Genomic DNA, 23,633 nt, shown 5'->3' on the forward strand with positions numbered 1-23,633 from the left:
AATTTGCAAATAAAATAAGCTATTGTATTTCTTCTGTTTAGATACATGAATGTATTTCATCATATAGCCTGTTCTCTTCTTCAGTCAGGAAAGGCTGATAATAAAACCGCGCCAGTAAAATAAGTGGCCTGTAATTGAATTAGTGTGTCCGTACTCAGACTACCGGAAAGTCAATTCGAATATCAAAACTCTTAACTCAAGTTTTAGTGGCTCATAGTGCCTCTTCTGCGCACCAACATGCAGAGGCTATGTGTAATGTCAGTTCGTTATCAAAGTTAAGATGTTTTTAGTTCGAATAGGTCTCTAGGACAACAGCTAAGCGACAAGATGATACTCTCCATTACATTACACTTATAGCACTCTAGGTGAATGACCGAGAGATGTAGGTTAGCAGCTACTAATATTATTAGTATCATCTAACGAGACAGATGACATACAGGCTGGATAAAATTTGATGTAATTAGAACATTCGATCATTATGTATATAGATAGAGAGAGATCGGATAGACACCGCAATTTCTTATCAGCCGAAATAAGTAAATTTCTGCAGTCAACTTGGATCTTAAAGTGGAAAAGGGACGCAAAAGTGTAGTGTCCAAATTTGTCTAACTATAATTTTATTTGACCTGCGGCGGTATCATGGTCGCATTTTTATCACTTGTCAAGTCATGCGTCACTTTCGCACTTACATACTTGTTAGAACGCGACAGGCATGGTGACAAGTGATAAAAAGCCGACCATATTCCTACTGCGGTGGCATCATGGTTCCATTTTTATCACTTGTCACTATGCCCGTCACTTTCACGCTTACATACATGTTAGAACGTGACAGGCATGGTGACAAATGATAAAGAGCCGACCATCATAGCCTTACTGATTTCTATAAAACGTGGTAAGAATAAGAAATCAAGTTTAAATAATTGGCATGCAAGTCAAGTTTTAAAATTATGCTTTGTTTTTACGGTGTCCAACAAAACTATAGAAAGACAACTCAGGAAATTAAAGTTAATTAATTTTATGCTGTTAAAGCAATACAATAAATAATTTAGGCAAAATGTTTGAAACGTCTTCTTGACAAAAAATAATTTAGAAGTCATTTCCAAAACAAAGAAACAAGATACTTGGATTCTATTACCTGCTTAAGGGATACAAAATAAGCGAAGAAACGCAATATTTTCTTTAGAACAAGGTATTATGAAATGAGCTGAGAGGGAAAACGAACCAAATTATCCAATTACAGGTTAAAAGAGTAATAAAACGAGTACTTTTTACAAAAAAATGCAAAAGGATATTATTGTTCAACTAAATGTAAAAATATGACTAAATATACTATTTTTATTCCTCATGCTTAGAATCATTGTTGTTCTATGAAGTGTGCATAAAGTGGCGCGTATCTGCACTAGAGCATTTTACATTCTAAGTACATTTTTTATTTATGTTCAAGATAAATAAATAAAATTTAGTTTTAAACAGATTTATTGGACAGCTTCCATTCTGATATTTAACTTCTCATTCCATAAATAACGATACTTATACCTAAATTGTTAATTGAAAGTACCCTAAACAAATACTACTGAAGTTTTTTACTTAGCCGTGTTTTTTTTAATGCACATGTATTACCTTGGATTGGAAATGAAAAGTAGAGTATTTAACTCGTGTGAAAGGCACCATTTCCGTCTCGGACTATTGGCGCTCTCATCGCGTTCAAGCGTCAAGTTACCTGGACAGGATTGAGCCCGATATTTTTAAGCGTCAATAATATCAATATTTATAAATCCTATAAACCCCATATGAGTATGATTTGAGTAACACACAATGCTGATTTAGCAAACTTTTTTTTAAAGCAGAAAAACAAATTTATGTTTGTATTTTTTCGTTATTCTGCTACTCTGGCCAAGACGAAGGTAACACGATTTAACGACTTTATATTCGGATCCACTAGCCACTAGCTGGCATCCCCGGTGTAGTCGTGGCAGAGGCAGACCGAGAAAGAGATGGCGGGACGACTTGGATGCGTTTCAGCGGGACTGGCGGGACCTTGCTCAGCACAGGGAGGATTGGAAAGCTAGAGGGAAGGCCTTTGCCCAGCAGTGGGACACACAAATAGGCTAATAAAAAAAAAAAATATAATATATATATTCGGATCCCTTTCTTTCGCATAATTATCGCAAGTCATAATGTAATGATAGTCATATTATCATTAGTCATAACTCTGAAACCGTTAACTTTTCAGGAATTTCCTTAGGTCATCGTATAGATAGGTTAGGTTAGGTTTGTTTTATGGCAATCCTGAACAGTTATGCGTTTCTGAGAAAAACAAATTATGGCTAACGAAAATGCGGACAAACAATACATTATGACTTAAAACTTTATGGGAAACAATAGAGACCCTTTTATATTATATATTAATAAATATATATTTTCATAGGAGTTAATAAATATCAACTAGGAGGCCGTATGTATGGTACAGTGTTTTTGACACAAAATCTTATTCGATACCAAATTGTTTATATTTTTTGTCTCTAGTACCATTTAAACAAATAAATCCACCACCACCTTACAGAAAACCGCAGCCAAATAACACTTGACCCTACTCATAGTGTTGTGTTCCTGCCGGTGAGTAAGGTTGCCAGAGCTCAACGAGGGGAGTGGGGTTAGGGTCGGCAACGCGCATGTAACTCCTCTGGAGTTGCAGGTGTACATAGGCTACGGAGACTGCTTACCATCAGGCAGGCCGTATGCTTGTTTGCCACCGACGTAGTATAAAAAAAAAAAAATAAATAAATTCAAACAAAATCTTGTAATAAAAATAAACATTATCAAATGTAATCAGTATAATCATCCTTTAAATGAAAACGACTCTGTTGGCAGTGCGTGCATTGACGCAGATGCAGCCGAGCACACGCTGACGCGGTGCCGCGCTAACATTAGAACTCATGCACATGCACACTTCAGTGGATCTGGAGACAAATAGCCTTGGCCGATTTGATATCATTAGTGAGCTAGGCGAAAAGAGAAAATGTAAGATTTTTCCGTCTCTTCCGTCACTTTCTTTTGTTTAAATTCTTTCTCGAAAATAAGTAGCCTAATTTACGACTTACGTAACGTAAGTTACGTTCTTATAATCGCGTAGTTGGCAAACAGCTGCTTAGAAACAGGTGGTAACAGCGACGATCCGGGTTCGATCCCCGTACATGCAGCTATTACTTTTTGTATTTTTTTTTCACTTGCATTTAATATTTTTGATTGACTAAGCAAATGTGAAGCTCGAGCTGAGCTTATCAGTTTCAGCTTGTATAAAATTATTTTCTTATGTTTAGCTGTTCTCCCTGCCTTTAAGTCGCATATCTGAACTGAATTTATGAAATTTGTGAGCAGTTTCGATAGTTATTATTATGACGATTATATTTTTTTTACATTTGTTAATCAATAATGTACTGCATTTATCAATAATAAATACTTCGTTTCAAAAATGTTATATAGCAGCAAAAGTGGTTAAGCAGCCAAGATATCCGATACGCCTGCACTCCTAAGCACGATTCAGGTTAACCATTTGTTTTGATACGACATTCGTTGAAGTATTGGTGATTGGCGCTCATCTTATGTACGACTTTCACTTTGTTCCGCATCCACCAATTAACGTGAGCGATCTCGAAGGTCGTATCAAAACCACTTCGAAACTATAAAAAGTTACCTCGGGGTACGTTTGGTGTTGGCTGTATTTGATTCCGTTGATCTTTGGAATTATTTTGAAAATGAGCAAATCTAATGCCATTGTTTACTACGGAAGCCTATATTTACTGCTCTTGTGAGTAAATATTAACGATTTCGTACTAAAAACCTTTAATTTCATTGATCAGTTTTAACGTTGGTCTACGAGTCTTATGTTATTCTCGATCTTTAGCTAAATAATTACTATAAAGTTATAATTATAAAATATTCTTATAAAATGAAAGTTTACATATTATTTCTATTTTTCCTGGCCACTTCACAAACATACTACATTAGTACTTCATAATTTTATGAGAATGCAGATTGCCATCTGGTTCTCGCATGTGTTATTATTTGAGTTCAAGTATTCTGAAATGTGTGCAGTAATAAATTACGTTATTGTTATTGTTATATCTCGTATTACCCAGATGCACTTCTGTTGTTATTGCTCAGAATTGCATTGCGTCCAGACTTCACTGAAAATAGGTTTTCTTGATATGATCCTGCCTTTATGGAAATGCAAACGGAGAAGTTAAATTGCAGTTGGTTATTTGACTTTCCTTTTTTGTGTATTTTAATGTGTCCTAAAGGTTTTGTGTTTTTATTGCACTTTCTTTTGCCCGTATATAAAGTTAACATATCATTTTTAGAAATAAATCGTTAAAAGAAATGGTAAATACAGCAATCACATATAATAAAGCTCATTGAAAAAGAAGATAGGATAGTTTTGCAATTCTGTGAAAAACCTAGATGTTTCCAAAATGGTCTACGCGACAACGTTGAATAATAATTAGGGACAGTCTTTAACATTTTCGTAACTAGCCAGTTTTTTGCTGTGTTGTTATTCGTGACTAGCCTGTGAGCGTTTACCAAGTCATATCGACGCTTTCTGCTCCAGCATGATCACATACCGCAGCCTCTGAAGATAACCTCGGCAAGGAAGTACATCCGAGTATTATTGGAAGCAATTTCATCACGCGTTCTGCTGCTCTGATAAATGCTAGTATCTAAGCATTCCCATTTGTTACAGAGGAGATCCTCAAAACGCGGTCAGCGCTGTGGATGTCCGCCGACGGCCACATGGTGATGTACGCGACCTTCAACGACACACTCGTTCTCGAGCAGAGGTTCCCGTGGTACGGCCCCTCGCTGGACACTGATGATCCGGCGAAGGTATGAACTCCTTGCATCCATTGTGTACACATTTGAACGTGCCAAAGTAAGCTACATACAATACAGGTTGTGAGACCCAACATTATTTGAATAAAATATAAGTTTGACGGATATGGACAGCAGATTTTACGGGAGTACATCCAGCAAATATACACCCTTGGTTAAGCTGTAGCGGCGTTTTGTCGAGTCTACGAGGTTCCTTATCTTACGTTATCGACAATTACTAAGTAAATGCTCAACATCAACATACACAATACAAAATGGTAGCCTATGTTAGCAATCCTCCAAGTATCTAAACTTAGACAGACCTAGATCTTAGATCTTTCTACTTGTTTTACTTACGTCCTAATCCAATATTTATTGTTTCTCCTGTGTATAATAAGCCGATACCTAGCTAATCAGTTTTATTACAGACATACCCGGAGATCAGAAGCGTAAGGTACCCGAAGCCTGGCACGATCAACCCCACGGTGCGGCTCACGGTAGCCGACATAGCAGACCCGAAGCACATACGCACCAGGCACTTAACACCGCCGAAGAGTATACTAGAAGAGGGGTGAGCAATTCTACCATAATGAGACATATTGTCATTCTTTTTGAGTGTTTACAAAACAAGGAATTAAGACTTATGGCCCGATTCGAAGAATGAGACACGATAACGATAAGTTGGTTTAGATAAGTTCTTATTTAGATATCGTTTGTATGTCGTATAATTGACAGAAGCAGCTCGACTCGGGCAACCCATGTCACTTTGACTTTGGAAATATCGTAGACAGATCTTATTGGGATCACAGCGGAATCGAAATAATCGTTCTAGATTAGATAAGTTCTCATTTATATATCGTTTGTATGTCGTATAATTAATTGACAGAAGCAGCTCGATTCGGGCAACCAATGTCACTTTGAAGTTAGAAATATCGTAGTTCTTACTGGGATCACAGCGGAATCAAAATAAACGTCAAGTTTGACATGTTGTCTTGTTATCGATCTTTTTAAAGTTCTTTCCAAGATCTTAAACTTATTCACTCATATATTCATATATTAATTAGGCTAGAACATAAATCAAATAGCATATATATATATATATATATAATAAATATAGCTATAAATCTTTCATGTACTTATGGAATATTTCCCTACTACTAAGTAAAAAGACTGTATGTTATGGAGGAGCGGGGCATCCTGATACAGGTTCATTCACCTAAAAGGAAGCTCCAACCACTTATGTCAAATTGTAAACCTTTACTTTATAAGGAAAATAAATATTTTTCATTTTCATTTTCATTTCATTTTCATTAAACGTGTCGTAATCATTCTTCGAATCGGGCCGATAGCAGCGAGTAACCACTTGCATTCTTGCCCCTACAGGGGCTTAACAGACGGACGGACTGATTCAGCATGTATGTGTATAACACAGTAATCTCGCAGTTTCGATACAAGTTGTAGGTTGGATGCTGTCCGTCTGTTTAAGCCTAGCACATACAGTTTATATTTACCTAAAAACACGAGAAAATATAAACTGAAATAGAAACCATACACTAAAGAGTGACCAAGAATGGCGAAAAAATATGGCAAAAGAAATATGTAAATATTTAAAAAAATCGGTTGAATGAAAACCTGTTCCATAAAATTGGTCACATATTTTCCAATCTGTTATGATTATGAACGTCGCATGAAACATTCCGTTCGCAACGGCCTTTAATAGCTCCGCGGCTTTACTGCCGTGTGCAATCAAAATAAAAGGATATGTTCTGCTTCCTTTATATTTATTGCTCCCGAGATTGAAATATCAGGTGGATGGAAACAATAAGCGTGTCTGTGAAAGCGGTAAAGTACGTGTAGGATATATGGATGACATGACATGTTTTTTTTAATGTCTTATAAAATAATCAACTTATTCAATACACAGGTACTTCAGTTATAATTGAGACAGCGAGCTTTGATAGATCTATATAATCTTGCTTTATGGTTATTTAGCACAATGTCTCTTATAACTGAGTCAAAAGTCTTAATTTAAACCTGGTTTATATGAAGTACCTACATGAAACATGCTTATGATGCATGAATCCACCTTTTGTACAGTCAAGTGCTAAAAATATGAACACACTGCCTCAATTTAAGGGCAATAAGGTCGTGTATACATATTTTTGATATTTTTATCTTTATAGAATAGACTAGAAAAGAGTATAATAATTTTTATTCGTAAACACAAACATGACACATTATATTACATAATATAACAAAAACAAAGAAAGTATAAAGTGCCACGAAATGGCCTCATCTCAGCATGTTGCTGGTGGCTTCCAGTGCTGATCTTCCGATGAGACCATCAAGTGAGAAAAATCACGAAAGGTAACAGACAAGAAGGAAAAAGACATAAAATAATATAGAGTGAACAAATTGAAAAATATATAAAAGATAAGGACTAAATTAAGTAAAGATTATTTATCAAGCATCGTAAACATAACACTGTATCGGTCCGGTCCAACTACACCTTAGCTGAACATTACAGCTGCATACGCAACAAGCGCCAACGGTAGCTAGACGAACTAAAAGGCAATGGCAGATCAGACCAATATTTTTTTATCTGTCTTATATACAATAAAGTGTTTACATGCATACATAATATACATTGTGGGTTTTTGGAATTAAGGTTAAAATAAATAATGGAATAAGTACAAACGAACCTTTACGAATGTAATACGATCCTAATAAGATTTTTGAAACCCTGAATTTATACATTTGTAATGCATAGGCCGGATATTTTGCCGTCGGAATCTGTTTATCTTTATTTTAAAGAAGGTACGCGGATAGAAGTCAGCTGTATCCCGTATAGAAAAGATAGTAATATAATAAGAATAGATTCGCAAATCCAGTGTAAGCCTGACAAATAGAGCCGGGCGGCCCAGGCTTAGGTACCAAAGATAAATGCGGTGTCCCGTCGGTTTATACCACGGACAGATTTACTTCCGCTTGCTTTGCATATTTAGCCCGCCTGCAATATCCGTTGATAAAATCTTTAAAAAACCTGGCTATAAGTGTGGTTGAAATATCAAATCCCCACAGCGGGTAAACCTGTTTATAGCTGGAGACTTTCCAAATACGGTGACGTGTCAAGAAACTCCGATAAATATTACATTTCGATAGTCTATTTTTGGATGTTAATAATTCTGAAATTTACTCTAAATACTATCTCGCAACAATTCGCTATCCGCAGGGTGTGCGACAGCCGCCACAGTCCTGACCGTCGTGGCTGACAGATGGGACAGTGGCCTAATAAGGCACTGGTCCTCTCTGCATTTATCTCTAGTACCTAAGATAGTTATTTAAGTTTATTTTTTAAGTTAACCTTAGCCTTAGCTTTTATTTCTTAAGATGTACTAACAAAATATGGACCATATTTGTCTGAAATAAATGCACTTTTTTTTATTATTATTTAATTCGTCATCCACAATGACGCGCAGATATGTCAAATCTAACATGACATTACGTTTCAAGACACGCGTCGTCGTGAATGACACGATCTATAGCTAAGTTACTTCATTAGAATGCCAGCTTATAGGTATTAGGAGATAAATCTAACTTTCTAAGTATTTTTGTATATTTTGATTTTATGGCTCCTCTACACGATGGCCTAGCGCAGGCCAGTCCAAGGGACGCATAGTTGCGTCCTTTAGACTAGCCTACGCTGGGCCATCATATAGAGGAGCCCTTAAGCAAAATACTTTTGTAAATTTAATTTTTTTTTTGTAGTGACTACTACTTCACGAGCGCTCAATGGGTCTCCCTCACAGAAGTGTGCGTGGTGTGGCTCACGCGCACGCAGAACCTCTCCGTCGTGTCAGTCTGCAAGAGCCCTATGTGGTACTGCCAAGAGGTAGGTTCTGTTTATAACTGGTTGTTTACCAGATGCTTTTCAGTCTAATTCGAACATACACCGATATCAGAATGAATGACATCTAAATGATGTCATTCAGTTATCGTGTATTTCGCTCATACTTGTTCAAGTACATGTATTAATGCGAGCGAGACGCACGATAACTAAATGACATCATTCAAATATTATTCTGATGTCAGTGTACGTACGAATTTGCCTGTTTGTGGGATTAGTTTAATAAATTCCAATGTCATATGGAGCAGACATTGAAATAGCAGAAATTGTTTTAAACCTATTCCACGGGGGCACCATTCTACAAGGTTTTCCCAAAAATTCCAAATATATTCCAATTTGTTCAGTTTTGAAGATAAATTTGATTGAAGAAAAGTCACATTTCCTGAAAGTGCAATTTAATTTGAACCTTAAATCCAAATGCTAAAGTTTAATTTCTATTGGCGCGTATTTTATCGAAAAATCTTACTATGCCTGGTAAAGGATTAAATAAAAGGTTGTCTTGACGTATAGTCTAAAGGGTTGAGGCCAAAGGTTTTGTAATTTGGAGTTGGACCACGTCAAATATGGAGCTTAAAGGGATATGTATACATTCTTGCTGCCAAGTTTGTGAGTTAGCGTGGACAGAATAGAATAGAATAGAATTTGTTTTATTCATAAACACACAAACAGTAATAGACATACATAAAAGAGTAAAGTGTCACGAATTGGCCTCATCTCAGCATGTTGCTGGCGACTTCCAGCGCTGATCTTCCGATGAGACCATCGAGTGCGAAATAATCACGGAAGGTAACATAGTTTACTTATATCACGTCATCGAAAAAGAGCAAGGTTAAGCCTCAAAGTTCACAAAGTACGCTGCATGATACCAGTAGTGCTGTTGGGGCATGGATGTCTATCTGATTGTTATTTTTGTCTGGCAGGTGTACAGGATATCATCAGGCTCGGACAGCTGGGTGGAGTCCGCGCCGGCGCCGCTCTGGTCGGCCGGCGGCGGGGCGCTCGTAACGCTGGCCCCCATCCGGGACGGGCCTGCCGGCCTGTTCCGACATATCGTCCGGGCCGAGCACAACGCTCACGGGCCAAGGGCGTTGCCGCTCACACACGGCAGCTTCGATGTCGTCAAGCTGTTGGCGTGGGACCATGCTAATCAACACATGTAAGTTATGGATGTATGATACACAAAAACATCTTGCTTTTGTCAACCTAACTAGCAGTGCTTGGTTTCAGACTGCTTTCACTCGTTACAGTAATTGCCTAACATGTGTCGAGCAGTATATAAATGAATTATAAAAGTAGGCACTCAGGCTAAATGGCGCTGATTGCTGCCCCAAAGTAGCTACGTTCATTTTTATGGTCAGGTTGTGTCGTACAACTGCGATCGTGACCCACCAAATATCTGCGCTGACTTGCGGGGTAGCTTTATGCTGAGGCTGGCCTATATCGTGGTAAACTCTACGTTTCATGTCTTAATTTCTTGTGTACTATTTAGACTCTTGTATGGAGTTCAAGTTTAAAAGTAAATAATTAATTCTGAGTGTTACTACCCATACCCGTCAATATGTAAATCAGAAAAAAAACTGGTAGTATTTTGCGCCGGCGAGAGAGTGCACTACACAAGCTAAGGCTGCTGACAGTACACTATAACTAGTCAGTAAACAGTTGATTATCCTCAGCTCAAACAAGATTGTGATTAGTCAGTTGGGTGTAGTTCTAAAACTACCTAAATCCTAATGGATTTAACCGCTTGCTACCTAAACCAGCTCTCGAAGTTTCCTTTTCCTTGCTAGACAACAACTAGTTACGATTAATGGTCAATCGATAATTGTTATTTGCCCTTTGGGATTGGTTTACCTTGACCGATTCATTTAGGCCAGCATGGAAGTGGCAGCAGAGAATACTAATTAATAATAAACAATTACAAATTAGAGGGGGCGTAAAGCCGAGAAATTAAAAAGGAACAAAAGATATGAGTCGCCTTGTGAAACTTGCGACAGACAACGCAACAATGCAACGCAGTGTCGAACACGAAAGCTGTCACTAAGACGCCACGTCACTAAAGTCAAAACTGAAGTTGAACTTTATGCATTTGCACGTAGGCCTATGTTGCTATGTAGTCAGTGAAGGATTAAGCAGTCTTTGGCGTTGGACCTGCGGGTCGGATATATCCATCGTTGGCGTCGAAAAGGTTAACGCTTTACGTCAATAACTCTGAAAGTAAACTTCTGTTTAAAATGTTGCTGTCCAAATCCCCTGGTATCACTAGCTATTTTATTCTGATATGGTATGTAAGGTAATGATATACAACTGAACATTAATGAAAATTAGAAATTTTTCGTATTTTTTTTCTATCAAGCAAACTTAAATCTCCTTACCTCCAAACATAGACGCGCTCAATCTCTTGCTGTATTCAAAAAACTACTTAAAGAACATTACCTATCTCTCCCGTAGTGTTTGAAATACTATATTTTTTACTCTGTGGTTGATATGTGTCTGATATATTTATTATGTATGTTTATGTATGTCTATTTGTTTCCGCTACCCAAAGGTTGTCTGAAAGAGATCGCTCTTTAGCGATAAGACCGCCTGTTGTCTGCCTCTATCACTAATCAATTGTTTTTCTTTAAGCTGTATCTTTTACTGAGGTGTGCCAATAAAGAATATTCTATGGTCCATTTCATTATAGTCGAATAAACCGACTTTCGAAATGAATATTATAGTTCAGTTGGGAGCCCATACATGAAAAGTACCCAATTACAGTTAGGTATACGAAATCTTAATTCAACCGTTACAGTCGACGAGTAGAAAATAGTACATTACGATACAAGTGCGAAAAATAGGAAATTCGAAACGAGTGGTGATATATTAAAACACGACCGAAGAGAGTGTTTTAAATCGACACGAGTTGCGAATTGCCTATTCGCAAATGTATCGTATAACGTTTTACAGTACATATGGCCCTTTAAATGTTCGACACAGTAACGTAATATGCTAATTTTCGCACTAGTGTGGTAAAGTAGCACCATTATGTACTGTAAAGAATCTTAACTACCATACCAACCCCAATACCCAATACGATAGAGAAATAAGTAAGCTTAGTGTTCACTCCATACATAGATAAAAAGCTATTTTATTTATAATAAATTTTAAGCGCGCTTTGCGGAAACTTATTTGTAATATTTAAGCTTAATAAATAGTTTTAAGAGACTTGAAACTTTATTTAATACGTTTCACCATATAACTTACTATTTATTAAATAAGGAAATTGATGTATTAAGTGCTCGAAGTACGCAACCTCAACATTATTAATTTTTCGCAGATACTACCTGGGTATACCCGAAGGTAAGCCGGGCCAGCAGCACCTGTACATGGTGTCCTCAGAAGCCCCCCGGCCTGGCTCGCCGCAGAAGCTGCCTTACTGCGTCACATGTAACACACAGGTCGGTCTCTAACACACGCTCTCTGATTTGAAATAATTTCAACGTTTTTTGTTGTACTAATTTTCTAATCGCACGATTGGCAATCAGAATAAAAGCTCAAAAATTTACGCTAAATACTTTTTATTGGTATTCAGGACAACAACAGCCGTAGATATACAACTTACATAAGTATTTTGTGACACTTGGTAATCATTGCAAAAAAATGTCTTTAGACTAAAGTTCGTTTAAGTTTTGAAGGTTCCGTGTCCGTCTGCCTGTCGGTCTGTCCGTCGCAGCTTTTCTCGGTGGTCGTTAGTGCTAGAAAGCCTAATTTTGGTATGGATATAAAAATCAATCACGCTGACAAAATGGCAGAATAAAAGCTAGAAAAAATATTTTTTTAGGGTAGCTCCCCTACACGTAAACTGAGGATATATTTTTTTCGCTTCAATCGTGTGGGATATCGTTGGATAGGTCTTTTAAAATAAATAAATTGGTAGGGAAAAATTCAAATCTAAAAAAAACGAGATATACAGACTACAAACATATGTTTGTTTGGTTTCAACAGTTGAAACCATTATAATCTGTATATTTTCTCCCTACTCAGAAACATGAAATAAAGATATAATAATATAATAATAATTCAGCCTATATACGTCCCACTGCTGGGCACAGGCCTCGTCTCATGTGCGAGAGGGCTCGGGCTATAGTCCCCACGCTAGCCCAATGCGGATTGGGGACTTCACATACACCTTTGAATTTCTTCGCAGATGTATGCAGGTTCCCTCACGATGTTTTCCTTCACCGAAAAGCTAGTGGTAAATATCAAATGATATTTCGTACATAAGTTCCGACAAACTCAGTGGTACGAGCCAGGATTTGAACCCGCGACCTCCGGATTGAAAGTCAGACGCCATATCCACTCGGCCACCACCGCTTATAAAAATAAAGATATATTCACAGAAATGAGGTAACTAACAGTATTGTTTACTGAATACACTTTAATTTTAAATATACTAATCAAGCGAAAAAGGCCGCTCTGAAATCGCGCCAGCCTGAAAGGTAAACATTTTAAAGGGAATCCTTTTTAACAACACATTTGTGTTCTTTTTCCATTGACTCTGTGAAGAGCAGTTAATTTGATTTTACTCTGTATTTATGGAATGGCCTCTCGTGCCCAAATACGTATTTTCCTCTACGTCCCTTTTTGGCAAATAAATCACGCGCCCACTTTTAGCCGAAGTCAAAGATACGGTAATATTATTTGATATTCAAAAATATACTGTATTATAGAAGAGGATTATTGTCAGGGGAAGATCTGTGTTTAGGGGTAGATTTTTAGGGTTTCGCAAAAATGGCTCCGATGAAACTAAGCATACGATCTTGGATTGGAATATCTGTTAAATCTCGAATTTGGTCTATGATACGGCCAACGTACTACTTGTTTCTTATTTAAACACACAATTTCACACCAATAATAATGTAAATCGTTAATAGTTATTTGTTATAGGTATTCCTCGTGTGAAAATTTTTGTGTTTCACTCGGAGGCAAACTTGTTTAACCACTGGTCCTTGAGCGTTGCGAGGGTTTCAAGGCACGAGGGTTAAACAAACTTTGCCTAATAAAGACTATTTATCAAAGATTACATTTATAACCACTTTTAAACTTTTGTTATTACTTAATAAATTCTTTTGTTATTACTTAATTAATTATGATATATATTTATCTTACATAAAGTTATTTATTAGGTTAAATAGTATTACAACATAAGGTGGAATATTACACCGGATGCATCAATGCAATGCTATGGTAAAAGGCCAATCTATGACCGTATTTTTATTTAATATTAACAGCTAGTATCAAAATAGAAATAGTTTGATAGCAAAAGGTGTTTAGCCAATAATAATTATTTAAATTATCTCATATTTCTAACAGTTTGAATGTCTGTTTTGTCCCTCCTCACTCCATTTTACGGTATGCTTTATCATGCCATGCTATGCCTAATAGGAAATTAATCCGCAACTATCCTTTGCACACACGTTTGTTCTCTCCTCTAAGGTTTGCCGGCTAGACTATCAAAATTCATGAGCGCGCGAACACACAAACAAATACGAGTATGATTGTGTTGACGCAGCCTCCGCAGGGTAAACAGCGTCAGATTATGTGCTTGATTTGTTGCCTCGAGGATATATCGAGTGATATAGTGTTTCCTAGCTTTAATCTTTAGTACCTGGGCGACCGAGCTTTGGTTATAACTATTTATTGTAACATGGTGGTCTATAGGTGATAATCTTAACTACATTTTTTAGGGTTCCGTAGCCAAATGGCATAAAACGGAACCCTTATAGTTTCGCCATGTCCGTCTGTCTGTCTGTCTGTCTGTCTGTCTGTCTGTCTGTCTGTCCGAGGCTTTGCTCCGCGGTCGTTAGTGCTAGAAAGCTGAAATTTGGCATGGATATATAAATCAATAAAGCCGAGAAAGTCGTACAATAAAATCTAAAAATTTAATTTTTTTTAGGGTACCTCCCCTACTGGTAAAGTGGGGGTGAAATTTTTTTTTCGCTTCAACCCTAGAGTGTGGGGTATCGTTGGAAAGGTCTTTCAAAACTAATAGGGGTTTTCAAGAAACATTTTTTGATAAAGTGAATATATTCGGAGATAATCGCTCCGAAAGAAAAAAAAAATGTGTCCCCCCCCCCTCTAACTTTTGAACCATAGGTCCAAAAAATATGAAAAAAATTGTGGAAGTAGAGCTTAAGAAAGACATTAAATGAAAACTATAGCGGACATGATCAGTTTAGCTGTTTTTGAGTTATCGCAAAAAGTTTTCCCTTCATAGTAAAAAGACTTATTTTAATTAGGTACTGATTATGCAAATTTGCCTATTTGTTTAACTCAGGTGAAAAGTACCGTTTCATCCCTTGGTTAACAATTTACTATACTTTAAGCTCCAGTTTAGCTTATTGTGACGGAAGAGTAACTACGGAACCCTACACTGAGCGTGGCCCGACATGCTCTTGGCCGGTTATTACTAAATTAAACTTGTCTAAAACAATAAAAATTAAAAAATTATATATAAACTTGAACATATATAAAAAAAAAACAAAAGTTAGTCACCGGGCGAGATTCGAACCCGTAACACTCGTTTAGCAGTCCGCGTCTTAACCCGCTGGACCAGACGGACAGTGGCCGGCAACACGAAATTAGCGACCATATTCTGCGTCGAAAGAAAAACGCATGAAAACTCGAAAACACGCGTTTTCCCAAACATAAGACTAATCTAGATAGATTGTATACCCCCAAAAACCCCCATATACCAAATTTCAGCGAAATCGTTAGAGCCGTTTCCGAGATCACAGAAATATATATATTTATATATATACAAGAATTGCTCGTTTAAAGGTATAAGATTGCGACCAGATTAAAGTATCCGCGATTCATGTTCGGGCGGCGTTTTTAGGACAAATTAGAAAAAAAATACCTACACTGGATAATATTTAATGAATTTTACAGCTTGAGATATTGCCAATGTTTTTTTGACATTAAGAAGCCACAACATATCCACTTTATTTCGTAAGTTCCTTTCGAGTTCCTTTATATGATATAATATATTACCTGTTTATTGAACAGTGCAAAAGTACGAAACAGCACCTATGAATATCATAGGTGTTAAATATCGGTTTGCTAGTTTTGATTAAAGGCACAAACATATATACATGCATAGACTGCTAAAATCAAAATCATATCATAAATAATTTTATTTTTCATTTTTTCGTAGTCGACATAATAATCAGAAACAAATAACAGGTAGGTATACTCAACTAGTAATGTATTATATCAAATGTGTCCGGTATACCACTGAATATATCAGCGGTGTTAGCATGGTGCCATTTTTTATCACCTGTCACTTTCGCACTTATATACTTGTTAGAACGTGACAGACATGGTGACAAATGATAAAGAGCCGACCATCTTAGGCCTACTGCTGGGCTAAGATGGCCGGCTCTTTATCATTTGTCACCATGCCTGTCACGTTCTAACAAATATGTAAGCGCAAAAGTGACGGACATAGTGACAAGTGATAAAAATGGAACCATAATACCGCCGCTGGACATCTACCTGTACAGTTGACAATGTATTCAAAGTATAATGTTTCACAGCCTTCCCCGTCAATCAACCTAGAGTATTACGGCAACCTGGCGTCCTCGGGCGACAGCTGGGACAGCGACTGGGACGAGGAGCTGCCGGCCACCTCGCCCTCGCCCAACGCCAGGAAAAAGAAGAAAAAACGACCAGGTACGTTTTAAAAATATAATGTTCCAAATAAATTGACCGAGCGTTACCGAAACTATCCGTTTTAGCTTGGGCAAAAATTGTTTCGTTCGTCCGGCTGTTCTCCTCTACATGTCGCAATTCTCAACCGATTGTCGTGTAATTATAGGAGCAGTTTCGATGATTAAATATTTTTTGTCGATTCATTTGTTCGAAAAGCCACTAGTAAACATAATTGAACGAGCGTTAGCGAAGGTGTCCGTTTCTGCTTGGGCAAAAATGCTTCGTATGTCCGGATATTCTCCTCTATAGGTCACAATTCTTAACCGATTCTCGTGAAAATTTATGAGCAGGTTCGATGATGAAATAGATTTTATAAAATATAATACATCGACGAAAACTTTCGTAGGCAACACACTAGAAACTAGGTTAAAATGGTTTGTAAATGTAAGTAGACTTTGCCAGTATACGAGAAAAGTACATTACGTTTTATCACCTACATTAGCACTTGATTATTTCTGCCATATACGCTCATGTATCTTTGCACGCATTAAGCTTAGGGACGTAGTAATGGCTCCAGTTTATTTAGGCGTTGAATTTGAGTAGCAACGTGCTAAAACATACAATGCCACTGAGAATATTCAAACGGAACTCCTTTTAAATGGACTCTGGAATTCCAGGGTAAAACCAACAAGAGTGTCGGAGTGTATAATCCGCCTTAGAACAACCAAGCGTTCCGGACAAATTAACATTTTGAGCGGAGGCCGACACCTAGTGATTTCACTTTTAGATCTTTTCTTTCTCTTCCAGCTACGTAGTCAGCAATCTTTGCTTTGTAAACATTTGAGAATCCAGAATATTACTAACTAGTGGCTAAAGTTAAAGTCATGAAGCCTCTATCAAAGTCATCGAATTAAAAACGAAACCGTGTTTCGCAGTCCAGATAAGATTTCCTAAACATAATTGTAAAAGATTAGGCAACTTAGTACACGAGCGTAGGCTGAATGATTGCCTAATAAAAGCTTATGCCGTATTGAATATAATAACTTATATTTTATATTATTTAGAGTCGGCAAGTGAAAGACGTACTATCTTGGAAGATTGATGTTCGAAATGATATTGATATGTCATAGTTTTAAATTGTTTGGTTGAGATAAATGTAATGCCCATGTTACAGCAACGAAACGCTATGATATATGGAGCATTACATTATTGACTATGCCATTTAGTTTACTTAAATGTTGGTGCACACCCGATACTTAGTAATTTATGTTTGAAATTATTGAAATACTTATTAAATATTATTTTTCCACAGAACACATCCAGCTAAACCTACCGTGCCTGTACCACGAGGCACACTTCAGCCCGTCGTCGGCGTACTTCGTGCTGGAGTGCCTGGGCCCTGGCGTGCCCACCACCAGCCTGTACCGCACGCTGCTGCCCGAGCCAAGGATGCTCGTGCACTTGGAGAACAATACTGCTGTCAAGGTGAGCTGCAGACACTCTCGGCGACTGAAGGCTTTACAAGCAATTGATAATCAAATAATATGGAGAAAAATTTATCTGATTGGCTTCTATTCTTCTAAATCGCAATTCGTTGTTTTTCTTGTCCTGATATTTGAACACCTTGTGTTATCATCGAGTCTTCATACAGACAGATTTATTAAAACCGTATATTCTGCTAGGACACTAGATATCTAGAGAAGATCCCAGTGGTATTTGGTGAAAATGAAACTGCTTCAATAAATACCACAGAAAAAAAATCCCGGGAGTGTTTCCAATCCATCACAAATTAGTAAGCTATGACTGATCTGAAATTACTTAAAAGTGATTCATACTGCCGTTTTAGATTAGCGATAGTTGAATGAATTTAGAACAACTTGAATAAAAGTGTTTTATCGTCAGGAGCGGCTATCATCGATAGCTATTCCGACGCCGCGCACGTTCTCGGTGCAGCTGTCGAGCGGGCACACGGCGCGGGTGCGGCTGCTGCTGCCGCCCGGGCTCCGGGAAGACGAGGTCACCAAGTACCCGCTCGTCATGAAAGTGTAAGTGCTGGTAGTTACAGAAGAAGTGTGAATTCCATGCAGTTTCAAGCTGAGGAAGCGAAAGGGTGTGCGCCTCGGGCCAAACTCGAGCCCGGATGTTTGCTGGCAAATATAAATCCTCATGACCTGTGGTCTGTGCAATAGACTACCCGGGCTGAAAAGGGCAGAGTTTATCAATTATCCGCCTGTCATCAAGTGTAAGTCCGCATTCTTATACTAAGTTATACTTGTCATCATTGATTTAACTATCTCTTGGTTACTATTTTTATACCAGTAGGTAGGGATATCACATTTTTGGATTACAGATGATTTATCTATCATGCAGTTAAAACTGAGACCAGCCACTGGTTAACGCGATAATTTAAATGCGGCGCTGCACAACTTTTCATCAGATCATCTGAGACAGTTCTCACTCAGATTGAGTTTCACTCTTAACTAAAATTCAATCCATGTCAGTACCTGAATTGATTTTCAGTTACGGAAGGAATGTCTGATCCTATTTATAAACGGTTCTCTAACTCGTCATATTAATGAACAGACATGGAGCGCCAGGCACGCAGCTGGTGACGGAGCGCTGGGCGCTGGACTGGGGCTCGCTGGCGGCGGGCGCGGGCGCCGTGCTGGCGGCCGTGGACGCGCGCGGCGCCGGCGGCCGCGGGCTCGGCGCGCACCACGCGCTGCACCGCCGGCTCGGCACCGTCGAGCTGCAGGACCAGCTCGAGGTGGCCGAGTGAGTATTACAGTCACTAATAATTGAAGTAAAATGCTGGACCAACCTCGCTGGCCTGTAGAGAATGCACCGCCGCTGACTCGACACCGTCGAGCTGCAAGACTAGCGTGAGATAGCGAGTGAGTATTCACATGTAAGCTTAAAGCATCAACACAACTTTAGACAGGCACTGGACCAAGTTCGCGTGCCCGCACAGGCTGCATCGCCGGCTCGGAACCGTCGATTTGCAAAATCAGCTCGGCAGAGCGGGTACACATACATACATGTTGCACCAATACAGTTCATGACAGAGCTCTGGACGAGGGCTTAGCAAGTAACAGAAGCATAACATTCCATCCGAGTGTCGGTTATGAATGGTACTCTTTTGATCTTTCTGAAAATTCTTGGAAGCAGAGTTTATGTTCGGCGCTAGATTTTATAAAGCTGTGGAATATCGCCAAACTAATAAGAGATGCTCTGAAGGAATGCACGCACTTGGCACAGAGAAACTATACGTAGGTACATTCCTATTCCCTAACAAGTAAAAGAAAATAACAGGAAAATAATGTTTCTAATTTTAATTTAATAAAAAATCCCTTGTCAGTTCGTCGGAATCGTTTTGCCACTATACACAGAGCCAGTTCTCAGCGTGCTAAGAGCTTCCCAACTTCCAGGTACCTCCGTGACTCGCTGCACTTCATCGACTCGCGCCGCGTGGCGGTGTGGGGGCGCGCGCACGGCGGGTTCCTGGCGGCGCTGGCGCTGGCCAGCCCGCTGGACGTGTTCCACTGCGGCATCGCCATCACGCCTATCGTGCGCTGGAGATACTATGGTAAGAATTTGAGAACGTGAGTTCACGACGTAGCTCAACTGAACGGGACCACTGGATCGCGAATATCATTGGCAATAAATCGTTATTATTTAGTATCAAATAGAAAATTGTGTATTTTTAGAATCATTTTTCATATTTTAGCTTTTGTGCAAAATAGTTACACAATTTTAATGTTGCATTTTAGTCAATTAACCTACGTAACTTTATCCGTTATATTCACACCTAAAATAATTCACTCAGAAAAAAATTTTGACATGAACATTATGAACAAAGTAGGTGCAAAAGTGAAAATCGAGTCAGTTTTACGTATTTATTAATTTTACCGTGCCTTGTCTTTAATATCGAACTCAAAATATAGCTTTCGTGGCCGCTTCGTCTTGCGAAAAAGTGAGACCACACGTACGCTCGTAACATTTCAATGACAGATGGCGACAATTTACGTTAAACGATAACAAAGAAATGTTGCACCAACATTTCTAAATGACAGTATGTTGACAGCGCGTTCGGATAGATTTTAGCTCTATGTGCTAGCCGCAAGATCGTTTTTTGTACATCCACGTTATTTAAGCGGTTAATAGTTTGACGATAGCTCAGTGTTATATTTTTATACAGGAATCCCATTAGATACGAGTAAAACATGAGCATCAGCTGATTACTCCCTGATGCCCTAAAGTGCTTTTTGTTCACTAGCGTATATTATGTCTGTAAAGCCGACGAATAGGTGACGTGCCTAAATTTTTTTGGTTTTCAAATCTTGGAAAAGAAAATGAAGAACGTGCAACATAATTATTTGCTTGTAAGTCGAACAAAGCAATAATAGTAGTTATAAATGATCAATTGTTTTATTTATGTAACTGATAAAATACTCGTGAAATCCTTATTGAAAAACGAGATTAATTCCAATGAAATTTGGTATTTCTGGGAAGTTTAACAACTTGGACAGAGGATATTAAGCTGGCAAGCGAAATTTATCTTCATTATTTTATGAACGACCTCAGATGCTATTTAAACGATTTATAATGTACTAAAGAGAATACAGCTTTTGGCTCCCCGGGGAAATTGTTTGGTCCGTGACAGCTTTTGAGCTTACTTAGCACCTACAGTAGTCGATAAAAACTATTTTACCTACGAGTACCAAAAATGCAACACCAAAAAATTATAACAATAAAAGAGGTAGATTTGATACTCAGAAAACTTGTGATATCTAAACATAAGAAAATAACCTACTAATACCTGTCAATAAAGTAAACCTCGTACATTTGTTAAAAATCGGCAAAGCGCTTGTGACCACTGTTGCAAGCGTAAATAGACGCTCTCTTGTCTGCCATTGTGTGGCATATTAAAAAAAATTGTATTACCGATTTTTTATGCTTATAGCATCTGCGTACGCGGAGCGCTACATGGGCTTCCCCAACGCGACGGGCAACTACCGCGGCTACGCCGACGCCGACGTGACGAAGCAGGCCGCGGCGCTGCACGACAAGATGTTGCTGCTGGTGCACGGCACAGCCGACGACAACGTGCACGTGCAGCAGACCATGGCGCTGGCACGGTCGCTGGCCGACCAAGGCAGCATGTTCAGGCAGCAGGTGAGACGTTTACAGGACAAGATGCAGCTGCTAGTGCACGGCACGGCCGACGACAACGTGCACGTGCAGCAGACCATGGCGCTGGCGCGGTCGCTGGCTGACCAAGGAAGCATGTTCAGACAGCAGGTGAGACGCTTACAGGACAAGATGCTGCTGCTGGTGCAGGCACGACCGACGACAACGTGCACGTGCAGCAGACCATGGTGCTGGCGTGGTCGCTCGCCGTGGTAGCGTATTCAGACAGCAGATGAGATTATTACATTAAAATTAATCCTCTGCTGGAGTTTAGACTCATACTTATTTGCACTTCGTCGGATTAGGATTTAATACGAGGTTTTATGACGTTGTGTCTTCCAATAGAGAAAAATATCGTCCGTTTACAATCACTAATAACTAAACCAGTCCGAATAAGTTTTCTAGACTTTCGTCACATATACGTACGTACCTACTTTTCTAGAGACCCACCTTTATAAACTGGTTCTTATTTATATTCTAACCCAGATCAAAAATTTAATTCATAATCATTTAGTCATTTAGTCATTTATTTATTTATTGCAACCATAGTTTAGTACAGATCTTAATAACTAAGTACATTCAGAGTCATATGGGCCCTGGCAGGGCATTGCAATGTCATACATATTTTAATTTACAATTATCTCAATCGTTATTCGTGAATCTACTTATTTCGCACCTATCATGCATGGATATATTTTTACAATCACATATCTGGTCTTAATTTTGTATATCATGTCACACTCACCATTGACATTTTTACAACGATTTGTTTGCATCAATCAATCAAGAGCAATATGGCATGTAGTGTGTGTCGTGTATGTAGTATATAAAAACCTATGTAACCCATTATTAGTCACTAATAAAACACTTTAATCGAGAATAGTTGTTCGCTTACTATCCACCGGCCGTCATCCTTATATGGCCATAGGGTTGCCAGGATAGAAAAGCAATTCTTATAGAAAAGCAAAGCATTATTTGTTCCAGTTTAGATTACACTCAATCACCAAATTATCAGCCAATCCCGTTTTTTATTACGGATATGATACCCCACATATCTTCTGGTTTCGTCTCAAAAGTGCACTCCTTTCGAAACAGATCTACCCAGACGAGGGCCACAGCCTGTCCGGTGTGAGGCGGCACCTGTACCGCACCATGTCGGCGTTCCTGGACGACTGCTTCCGCAAACAGGTGCCGCCCGAGACCAAGGCGGGGCTGCGGAACGGTGGCAACCTCGACTGAGACACGTGGCGGGACGAAGAGTTGTACTCGCGGTGAGCTCTTTGTCCTTTAGTGTTTTCCGACCTTTATTTTTCTATTCCAGATATTAATTGATTACCTACATCCAAATTATTAGTGTTATGCATCTTCTCTTGGCTCCTCGACGTTTTGCGCCTTACATGTATGTAAGTTGTGGTTAAATATAGTTTCTATCTCTCATTTTAATGATTATTCCGATGGCTCGGCTACCACTTCTGAGCCCGGAGTCCGCTTTTCTACTTTTCTCCTCCGCTTTGCACGGTTTTTGGCATTGTCTTCAGTTATTGGTTGCTTAAACAAATCTCTATGTAATAAATCTTTAAAAATGTACTGTTTAAAAATAAATAGTTTATTTTCGAACTGCTATTTACTAAATATCTAGTTATTTTTGGGTGTTTTTTTGCAAAATTATATTTTAATGAATATAACGATGTTTATTGAAATTGAGAAATCGTTTTCGTCATTTAGCTTCCTCAGGTGTTACCAATTTTACCAAGAATTAAGCCTTTTTAAAGACCTTTAGCACCCTTGTTTATTTTGTGTATTAGCATAACTTGAATATCGCAAGCTGAATTTAATGAATTCAGTTAGCTTATTGAAGCAAATTGTCTAGACAGACAGCTTATAGATTATATACACTTTGCTCCTCTACTCTATTGAATCTGCAGCCGTATTGAATCAAGAACAGAAATTATTTAGTGGACCATAAATTACGCTG

The 23,633-nt window shown here is 38.5% G+C and overlaps 1 protein-coding gene across 2 annotated transcripts in view; it reads left to right on the top strand.

The window, feature by feature from the left end:
- The window catches only part of LOC133530242 (dipeptidyl aminopeptidase-like protein 6), a 238,466-nt gene that overhangs the window by 203,292 nt on the left and 11,541 nt on the right, over positions 1 to 23,633 (top strand). For both annotated transcript variants that reach the window (XM_061868119.1, XM_061868120.1), the window contains exons 7-18: positions 4,742 to 4,884; positions 5,298 to 5,440; positions 8,638 to 8,761; positions 9,697 to 9,932; positions 12,093 to 12,213; positions 16,354 to 16,489; positions 17,781 to 17,953; positions 18,371 to 18,513; positions 19,052 to 19,243; positions 19,897 to 20,054; positions 21,432 to 21,643; positions 22,754 to 22,929. In XM_061868119.1, the coding sequence (XP_061724103.1) occupies positions 4,742 to 4,884; positions 5,298 to 5,440; positions 8,638 to 8,761; positions 9,697 to 9,932; positions 12,093 to 12,213; positions 16,354 to 16,489; positions 17,781 to 17,953; positions 18,371 to 18,513; positions 19,052 to 19,243; positions 19,897 to 20,054; positions 21,432 to 21,643; positions 22,754 to 22,897 (1,925 nt within the window). In that variant the 3' untranslated portion in view covers positions 22,898 to 22,929. The remainder of the gene's footprint in view (positions 1 to 4,741; positions 4,885 to 5,297; positions 5,441 to 8,637; positions 8,762 to 9,696; positions 9,933 to 12,092; positions 12,214 to 16,353; positions 16,490 to 17,780; positions 17,954 to 18,370; positions 18,514 to 19,051; positions 19,244 to 19,896; positions 20,055 to 21,431; positions 21,644 to 22,753; positions 22,930 to 23,633) is intronic.

The sequence above is a fragment of the Cydia pomonella genome, chromosome 22 (genome assembly GCF_033807575.1).
Source record: "Cydia pomonella isolate Wapato2018A chromosome 22, ilCydPomo1, whole genome shotgun sequence".
NCBI classification, from domain to species: domain Eukaryota; kingdom Metazoa; phylum Arthropoda; class Insecta; order Lepidoptera; family Tortricidae; genus Cydia; species Cydia pomonella.